At 35.9% G+C, this 10,232-nt stretch overlaps 1 protein-coding gene across 2 annotated transcripts in view; it reads left to right on the plus strand.

Annotated features, from left to right (window-relative positions):
• The first annotated feature begins 6,733 nt into the window (after positions 1 to 6,733).
• ggt5b (gamma-glutamyltransferase 5b) overlaps positions 6,734 to 10,232 on the plus strand; it is a 19,923-nt gene continuing 16,424 nt past the window's right edge. The window contains exon 1 of one of the 2 annotated variants that reach the window (XM_032569602.1): positions 6,734 to 6,981. In XM_032569602.1, coding sequence (XP_032425493.1) covers positions 6,832 to 6,981 — 150 coding nt within the window. In that variant the 5' untranslated portion in view covers positions 6,734 to 6,831. The remainder of the gene's footprint in view (positions 6,982 to 10,232) is intronic. The other variant, XM_032569601.1, reaches the window with a different exon arrangement.

Genomic DNA, 10,232 nt, shown 5'->3' on the forward strand with positions numbered 1-10,232 from the left:
ATTCATTCATTTGCAAAACCATCGTCAGTGACGACTTGAAGTTGTTTTCTTTATGATTCCATCAGCTGTACAGGAATGTTGTCACTCTGCTTTACATTAATTCGGTTCACTGAGGTTTGTGAACATTTGTTTAAAAAAATCCAATCTAAACTTTAGAAATGCTAAATTACCAGAGATCACTCACTTTTCCTCCTTAAGTTGTAGAGATGAGTGTTCACCTTTTTAATGTTACTAATGTTGAAAACTACTTAAGCAAAGAGGGGGAAAAAACATATTTTTGAGATGTATTAAGTTTAACAATTGATTTTATTGGTAGAACGTCTCAGTAACAATGATTGCTGCCCTTGAGTTGCACTTCAATCAGTTTGGAGTGTTTGCACTCTGAACAAGGTGGAGAAAAGGAGCTAAATTACTTCATTAAACTGTTTAAAACAAAACAACAACAAAAAACCATTTTATAGAATAAAATATTTTGTATTAGAAAAAAATCTAATGTGCTGGACCATACAGTCTTTCAAATTCAAAAATGTTGTTTGATTTGGAATACAATTGTTTTTAAAGTAACCAAATATGTGGCTGAGAATAATCTATACCAAAAAATGCACGATTCATTACATCAAGCTCACATTAGCAAAAAAATATTTATTTTCTACCAGTGCATGATAGAACAGTAAGTTATTAGGGATGAGGCAGTGATTGCTCTCCATCATTTCTGCCTTTTCCTGTTGCATGTCAATCCTTTTTTGGGGGGTGAATCAGATGGGTAAAAATAGTTCTGGGACTATTAATTCAGAAAAGAGGGAATCAGAATTATCCTGGTGCCTCATCTGTCAGCCTCCGAGAGTTTTTCCAAAAATTATATAATCCAAAATACACAAAGACACGACACAGTTCAGGAGAACCCCCCTGAAGCATGAAAATGTAAAACAAAACTGCATAAAGATGCAAATAAGAAAGGAAGGATTGGTTTGAATGAGTGGACTCAGAGCTGTACATGCTCAGCGCTGTGACAGGATGCTGGATTTGAGTGAACAGGGGCTGGCATTGGTGAGTAGGGGGGCTGCTGGTATGACGCAGGGAGTGCAGAATAAAGGGACGCTCTATTTATAGCAGCGCAGCGACCTACAGTATGATATTCTTGCTGAATCTTCTCCTACACCTTCTCTCTCTGCTTACATTGACTCAAATTATGGCACACGGCTTGTAATTTACTCAGATTAATTAGGGGGCTTTGATAGCTGAGGATGAACTAATCCTCTCACAGCTCGGGGCAGTCCCACTCAGCAACGAGGAAAAGCAGGCTGTGGCCATGGCTAACAAAAAAACACTGTGAATTAACATTTATAAGCACAAGATTCCTGGCTTTATTTTTTTTTAGAAATGTTTGTGAAATTTACTTCACAGGATTCGTTCATCCTATAAAGTGATTCTGTTTGGATAAAGTGACTTGGGAATAAGTTCCTGGACAAATACAGGTCCTATTTTGTAATTGGAACATAATTTAGAAGAAGCAAAATGCAAAAGCCAGTTCAGTGTGAGAATGTGTATAATTTTTTTTTTATTTCTGTCTCACCAGGGTGAATTTTTGCAGCTGAAAATATGCACACTATCGCCCCCTGGTGTTGAAAGTTTGACTGATCACCGGCGCACTGGATAGAAGTTTTTGTCCATTAGGAAATGCAATTATTTGCTTAGCTGAATTTATACACAAAGTGATTGACAGAAAAGACATAGAGCAGACATAAGTCACACTAAAAACATAAAATGAACCAAAAAAACAAGATACAAATGAAAAACATGTGGGATCACATAAAAGCAATAACATATTTAAATGCAAACCCAAGCAAATTAAACAAAAAAGCCATTTTAGACTTTGTAAACACTGGTTTAAGTCCCGACTTAAATGAGCCAACATTTTCGTTTCCTGTCTGGTATTCGGGGGAATTTGTTCCAGGGAGAAGCAAAAAAACATCTGAAGTCATTGTAGATTTCAGGATAAGAGTTTAGGGGATGACAGATAAGTTAGTTTATCAACAATAAAATAAATATGATCAATAATTTAACTGATAATATCATAGAAGTATGACTGCCTTTATCTTTTAATTAAAAATCTGTAAAAGTCATAGAGACCTTGCAGAGAGCTTTACTGAAATGGAGTTGGCTTTTATCCAATCTTCCAAAACAATCAAGCTTTCAACTAAAAGTAGTTTAGATGTGTGTAAAACTTTTGTATTTGGGCCTAAAATATTGCATAATCTGGCTGTAACAAAGCGTCTTAATGTGATGGTTGTTGTTTGGCTGGTAGTTTGAAACAAGTCCTGAGAAGTTAATCCCGGTTTTCCATCTTCAGGATCTGAAGACCTTAGATGTTTCTGGGATTCTGCAACCCGAAGAGTCCGACTCTGTGTCGTTTCATTCTTTATTCAACGTCCAAAAGGCAGAAATAAACTCTTCAGACATAATTATAGCACCTGCAACATTTTATTTTCTTTGTTTAGTTTGGTCTGATGATCTCCAACATGTTTTTGTACTTGTACTTATGGTTTGATTCTTTAATAAATAGATTTTTATTTTCCTAAAATTACATCCTGTTTGTCCTGATCTCAGACTCACGTCTTTCGACTAGTGATTCCTAGCTCTAGTCCTCGTGACATCCTGCCTTTATAGGCCTTTGTTACACACTGTTCTGATTTTTTTATGTCTTTGTTTCATGCCTGTTGAAGAAAGAGAACTTTTAAAACTCCCACACCAAGAGAATAAAACATTTTCTTGATGTGGGTAGTAAAATTAACTGTTTCACTGCTAAATCTAGAAAATAAAGTAAAGCTATTATTATGCTTCTAGAGACTAATGAACATATTTTGTGCTCATTTCTCACAAATTGACACATTTCCTTCAATTTTATTAAAAGGCCTTTGACATAATTTGCTTGGATGGTATAAATTACCTGACTTTTGAGCTATTTTATTTGAAGAATGTGTCCCCTCTCTTCTGTGTGACTGGTATTTTTAATGTTTGAGATCAATATTTAACCACTTTAAAACATCACACAAATTAATTTAGGTACAGAAACGTCTTTTAAATATAAATTACTCTTATAAAACTAGTGTCAGAATAATAATTTGTCAATGAATTTAACATAATGAAAATAAAACGCTTCAATGTCAAGAACTTGTCAAAATTTCTTTAGGTTTAGCTTGTAGAAATGTAAGAAACCAGACAAGAATGGATTGAAAATTACTTTGAGATTTGATGGATAAGTTAAAAACTGATAGAAACAAGCACCTATTTGCAAAGCAGAGAAATGTTAGTGTTTTAAAACATTAAAAGTGGGATATCTGCCAAAAACTAATACTTCAGACACCAAAATAAATGTGTGCAAATAGGCAAGAATATTATTTATTAAATTGGACTCATCCGCAACACAAAACAATGACATTTTGTTAATTTTGTTATTTTGTTAAACAATAAAGAAACGTGTGAGAGATTACAGTGAATCATATCTTACCTTCTATTATTTTACCCTTCAGCTGTTTTTATTTCATTTTCAACTAAAATGCTTATGACTCAACACAGCATTTTAATCAGACATACATGACTACTTATGACTGAGTACAAATTGATTCAGAATGACAGGAGACAGATTTTGGGTAAGAAGCAGCCTTTTGGTGGTTTATTGCTGAAAAATGAATCACAGCAAAACTTAAATTACCATCCAGGATGTGGCGTAGTTTTAGAACCAGCATCCGCTATAAAGAGGCTATTGTCCTCAGCACAACTGTCAGGAATTTGACCTTTGACCTCAAACCCCCTTTCTACATGTGTGTTCCTCTTCTCCTTGCTTCTGTCTAAAAACTGAATCAAAATAATATTTAGTATTTTGGTCAATTACAGGAATAGGAGAGCATCTTGCTATATTACAAATAAAAAGTTTATTTCTAAATATAAAATGTATACATGCATCAAATTAATTGAAATGAGCTTTAATCTGTTTGTTTTCTCGAATATAAATGATGCAATTGTTATAGTGCAGATGATGCTAAGTTTAATTCAACTAAACAAAACATTTTTTTTCCTTTTGACAGAGAAAATTATCCTTCATTAATGTAAAATAATGTTATTGTGTTAAAATGCATTTACTCCAATTGAAATTTTGAAGCAGACTTGAAAACTAATATTGTCCACATACAACAATGTGGCTTATGGCACATTAGGAAATTCTCATTCTTAAAAAGAAAAGTATTTGTTACTCAGCATGACTTATGAACGATGAGTAAGAAACACTGCGCCACAGAAGGATGACTGTTTACTTTTGCTGGTTTATAATGGAATCTGAATTATGTTGGCTCTTTTGCGTGAGTAACATCCTGATGAATGTGGATTTTCCCCTATCTGACAGATGCAGAAATGTGTTAACATTAGCAGCCTTAAAAGGACTGCCTAACAAACAAAAGACTTAAAGAACAGTTTATACAACCCTGTAAGCAGAACAGTGTGAAATTCCCTTTTGTGGTGTTTATCAAGAATAAAGAAACATTTATAAATGGAGAGTATTAATTGAACAAAAATTGCGGGTGAAAGCAAACTGTTGCTGACTTGATGTCATCCAGCTGCAGAATTGTACAGGAAATATAAAATTTGTGCCTTATTAAATATAAACATTAATGGAGTGACAGGAGACCAAAACTGAACCAGAACTGAACCAGAACTGGTCTGAGCAAAACAACCCAATACAACTTCCCCCATCATTGAAGAGGGTTCATTTCTACACTGCACATGGATTTGCATAAATGTAAATACATTCTGGGAAGACATTCCTGACATTATGTCAGAACAAATGGTTTTCTTTTCCATTAGATTCCTAAATATGTTTATGAGGAGACTTTGCAAATCTGAATACACAGTTAGTAAAATAGAAAGTACATAGTCATTAAGAGAAAGTCTGACTCCCACCTCCCTATTTCCAGGGAGAAATACAGTAGATAATCTCTTAGATCATTTACTGTGTTGGAAGTGATTTTAAACTTTTGTTACCATGACAATGCCTCTATTAGACTCTGAATCATCATGCTAAAACGTTGCTATATTTCACAAATTGTCAGTCACCAGTGTTTTATTTTACTTTTCTGTCAGTTAGATGGGATATTGACATGTTGCTTATAATTTATTAATGTTTCACAAACTTACAAAGTACTTTTATAAATACATCACTGTTTAAGCAATAGGAATTGGAATGAGGTGCTGATTTATGGAGGAAGACCTTAGAGAACTGAAGGGTGGGTTGGTGTGGATGAGTTCAAACGTGAGGTTAGGAAAGGTCTTATAGGTAAGGATTTTGATGCAAAGATGTACTGCAATCGTAAGACAAAGACTCTCATAAGCTTTAAAAATCCAATAAACATTTTTGCTTTTGTTCTATTTTCAAGATTTACTGCCACTGAACAAAAAATCGCCTCAGTCAAGGTAACAGTGAGTAAAAATGTGTGCCAACTGCAGCAGGGTGGCCAGCTGGCTGCACAGTCCATCAGTAATTGTTGCATTAAACCCTTTAAGCTCAGCAAAGATTTGCGTTATAATTTCATTGGACTTTTTACAAAACATGTCGGGATTGCAAAAAGGCAACCTAATCCTACTTTGACGTGTGTTGAGAAAGGAGCTGGAGAGGAGGCAGGGGGGAGGAGAAATGGTAGAGCTGGATGTCATCTGCATACAATGAACTTTGACACTGAAATTACAGACGATAATGCAAGGAGAAAAAATATGATCAATAAAAGATGAATGAGGACGCCACCTTGAGAAAATGTGGAAAGTGTTGTCAGAGTGGTATTATTTAAATATTTAACTCATCCAGCGAATTTTATCAAAGACTAAAGTAAAGTCAGTGATGTTCTAAATCTGGTTGTAGTAATGAGAAAGTAAATTAAATCAAATAAAAGTACAGAAAAAAATAAATGCACTGTTGTACAGTAATGGCCAACTTTGCCTTTTGTTTAGTGTTTTTTAATTATTTAACTTTTTATTCAGTATCAGTTCTTTCAGAATAAAGTCTAAAGTAATTTCTGTTTTTAAATGGCAGCTTTAGTGCTTTCAGTGTTGGTATGTAAGGCAAAGATAAGCTTGTTTTTTAAGCAATTTTATGCTATGTTGTATTAATTTAGTCAGCAATAATATTTGTTTTACATATTTTATTTGAATTTTATTGTCTGTAAGACATAATCATCAGAATTACAGAAAATAAAGGCTTGAAATATTTCAATCTTTAATTCATCTACTTAATATCTGACTTCATTTTCTAAACTGAGTGACAAAAATACTGTTTTTCCCCCCAAGATATTCTAATTGGATGTAAGTTTTGATTGTAGCGTTTAAATGTGACAAAACAAGTCTTGGGCAATACTGTCAGGGCATCGTCTGTTGTTCAAATCGCTGCTCTTTGGGACATTTAAGCCTCTGGGCGATTTTCTTTCCAAGACCATCTAATCAAGCAAACTTTGCTCTAACACACTTTCAAAAAGTGTGAAATGAATTGATCATTGAAAAACGCACGATTTTCGGGAACAAAACATGACAACAAGGTTTTTTCCCCAAGACTCATGGTTACTAAGAATGATCCAGTCTAAATCCAGTAAATTACTGCTTTCGTTTCTGGAATAAGAGGGAGATAGAGAAGAAAGACGAAGAGGAGGAGGAGGAGGCGGAGGAGGAGGAGGAGGGGTGTCAGCCAGGGTAGTTCATGCTTTGGATAATACGGATTTGATTGTGCGTCTGTGCGCACTTCATCGAGCGCAGACGAACTGTGTAAAAGTTTTACCCACTCACACACAAAGCGCAATGGCCAAATATAAGCCCTGGCTGACGGCATGTTGCGTCCTTCTTATTGTGATTTGCGCTGTTGCTCTGGTGAGTCTGTGCATCGCCACGCTTCTTGGTGCGGGTTGCTCCGGCGGCAGATTCAGACATGCGGCTGTTTCGGCAGACTCGTGTAAAGAAAATAATTATTGTTTGGTGCTTAATATAGCTAATCCACGACATGTGTAAAGGTATAGCCAACACTTTAATTTGGAATAGTTTCTGTTGAGCAGTTGGGAATTCAGCAGACAAAGCAGGGCCTTTTTTCCTCCCCCTTTTGACAGACACAGCAATAAAATTTACAATTCCGAGAGAGCGGAACAGACTTCTTGGCGCCTCTCGGCCAGGTCGGACGGAGATGGGCACGAAGTGGTTAGATAAAAACCAGACATCGGAGCTGTAAAGAAGGGGAGTTTCCGGGAGTTTTCTAAGTTTCTAATTGGTCAAAGAACGGAACGCCTTGACTGCATATATTAAATAGGGAAACACCTCTTTCATTAAAAAGTACAGGTCAGCAAGCTAGCGAGAGAAGTTTTTTCCATCTTTTTCTCTCCAAGTTGGGCGCCTTTGTCTGTCTTTATGTTCGTTTGTCTTCCCTTGTGTGTCTTATTTTTATGAGAAAATGCATATCTCTGTTCCTCTGCAGCTTTGTTGTTCATTGCTTTGTATGAGATTAAACTCTGTGATCTGTGACGTCAACACGTTGTGTTGTTTCGTTTTACCAGCACGCGGTCGCTGCACGTCGCTGCACGGAGAGCGTCACTCGCCAAGGACTCGGAAGATCCCGGGCAAGATTAAAGAGGAAAAGAGCCAAACGTTTTGTCCAAAGCTAGCATTAATGATCCTCATTTTTAATATTTGGGGGCTTCGTCCGGTTCTGGAATCTTGGCGGGTGGCGGTCTCTCCCCGATCGATCCGTCCGGCTCGTGCGGTAAGACGTTTTTAATTACTCTTTTGTTGTGTGCAGCCACGCAGAGTCTCGAAGCTGTTCGAAGTTGCGGATGTATACAGATTGTTTTTAAAGGAGTCTGTTGTTTACTAATTGGACGGAACGTGCACACTACAAGTGATCGTGGCTGGTCGAGACAGTAGGAGTTTACGTAGCCTCTGTCGGAATTGCTGGGTTTGTTAATTGTCTTCTTTAGCCCTGAGGATTCGTTCTTGTGCCTCTGAAATAATGAATTTTTAAGTGCATGAAATTTAGTGTGGGCTTGAATCGGCCCGGAGATTTGACTCAGCTCCAGCGGACTTATATTGACCTACCTCGGTTAAATCACCGGTCTGGGATGGACTTTAAGGATTGAAAAGTATGTTAAATTAATTTTTCTCTGGTGAAACATTGAAAAGGAGTTGAATCGCTCTTAAAACAGGACTTATATTGGAATCGAGCTGAATCGCTTTTTTGGACTTATATTGGGTTTTGAGTTGAATCACTCTTAAAACAGGACTTATATTGGAATCGAGCTGAATCGCTCTATTGGACTTATATTGGCTTTTGAGTTGTATCACTCGGAGGACTCAGTTTACAAGTTGGAAAATTCACAGGATTGGGCCGAGTTGCATCACTCGCGGAGAATATAGGACTAAGTTTATAAGTTTGGAAATTAATGCAGTTTTTAGCCGGCATTTTATTTTATTTTATTTATCCCCCGTCTGTCTTTTACGTTCGTCTGAAACCGTTTGTGTCTCTGTATTTCTCTGTGTGTACTGATTTGTGTGCCGGCTGCCGTGGAAGTGCGCTGTTTGTCCTCCGGAGTTTTGTGGGTGTCTGTGTGTCTGTGCGTGTGTATGCGTTAATTGCTTTGTGCGGAACGCTGTTTGAAAAGCGCTGCTTGTGTGAATTTGAGTTGATTTTGCTGCGTTTTATTGTGAAGTTATTATGGACACTGAGTTGCGACACGTGCTATACGCTATTTTATGGTCGGGGTTCGTCTTAACGGGGAAAGTAGAACGATGGCGAACACGTGGTCGTTTAGTTTAAAAATAAATAAATAAATAAAATAAGAGATAAGTAAATAAAACTGGTACCAGAAAACAAAATTATTGGTTGTGGTTTGATTTTTACATAACTTTGAGATGTCTCTCTTTTTAAACGTGCACGGGGAATTAAAAGGTTCCTGACGATTGGATTTTAAAATTAATTAAATTGACACATGAAAATATGTTAATAAAACATTGGACAATTCCTGAAGCTTCAGTAAATTTGATATAAATTACAGAAAATTTGATAAAAATTACAGTTAAATTTGATAGAATAATGACCACAGACTGACACTTGGGGACTGATGAAATTTTGACTGAATATAAAACCTGGACAGATGTGTGTGTTTTGTGTTTTCTGTAATGTGTTGTGTGTTTTTGTTTGTGTTGTCATTCGTGTTGGTCTGACAGAGTGTGTGATTGGAGATAAAATACCACTGGGTATTTCATGTCATATAAAATACAGAGCAATTTTTTAGTGCTGTCCCGTGGTGTTAAATTTCCAGTTTTAGGACACCCTATGTGTTGAACTGGACTAAATTATTAAAATTAGGCAATAACAGCAGTAAATGTGACCTGCAGTGTAAAGATTGGAAGGTTGTTGAAGGATAGAACCTTGATAAAATAAATCATCTGAACAAAATTGAAAATAAATTATGGGTTCTAAGGTTAAATAAATAAATAAAGAAAGATAGAATAAGCCAAGAAAATTAGGTCACAGAGGATTGTAGACATGCTGTTTTGGCCAATTACTAGATAAATACATAAATAGAGTGAATGAATAAATGGCTAAATACATGACTGATTAGGTAGAGAAATAAATAAAATAAAACTGTGTATAGCATTATGCACTAAATTAGTAGATAAAAATGTAAATAGAATGAAATACAATTTACTACAATGGGACTTTTTTAATGAGTTGAGGATACAGACAAAAAACAGAACAGATCTTTAGAGAAACAGGCTCTAACTGTAAGAGGAATTGCTCAGATAACAACAAACTGCAATATGCAACTGACTCTAGATATTTTTACTATCAGTCTTTTTTCAAACTGACCAAAACTTTACGATAGATAAAATATTGTTGAATCTACAGGACTTACTGATAATTAGACAGAATAAATTAGAAGTCACTCTCTTGTTAAATAGAAATTGATTTAATATAGAAAATTTTGCTAAAATTTACGAAATTTGTTGTTGAAGGATAATATTAAGTTAGAAATAACTTATGGGTTAATCAAAGAGGATTTGGTGGAACTTTTTTAGAGAATAATGTAGATTAGGGGACTTGCAGCAGCCCCCTTGCAGCAGCTCCGCAAAAAGGGGGGGGCACAGACCTGTGCTGTAACTTCTACCCCCACTAGATTCAACTAATTAACATGTGAAGCCTCTTTGCAAACCAC

This window comes from Xiphophorus hellerii, chromosome 8 (assembly GCF_003331165.1).
Source record: "Xiphophorus hellerii strain 12219 chromosome 8, Xiphophorus_hellerii-4.1, whole genome shotgun sequence".
Lineage (NCBI taxonomy): Eukaryota > Metazoa > Chordata > Actinopteri > Cyprinodontiformes > Poeciliidae > Xiphophorus > Xiphophorus hellerii.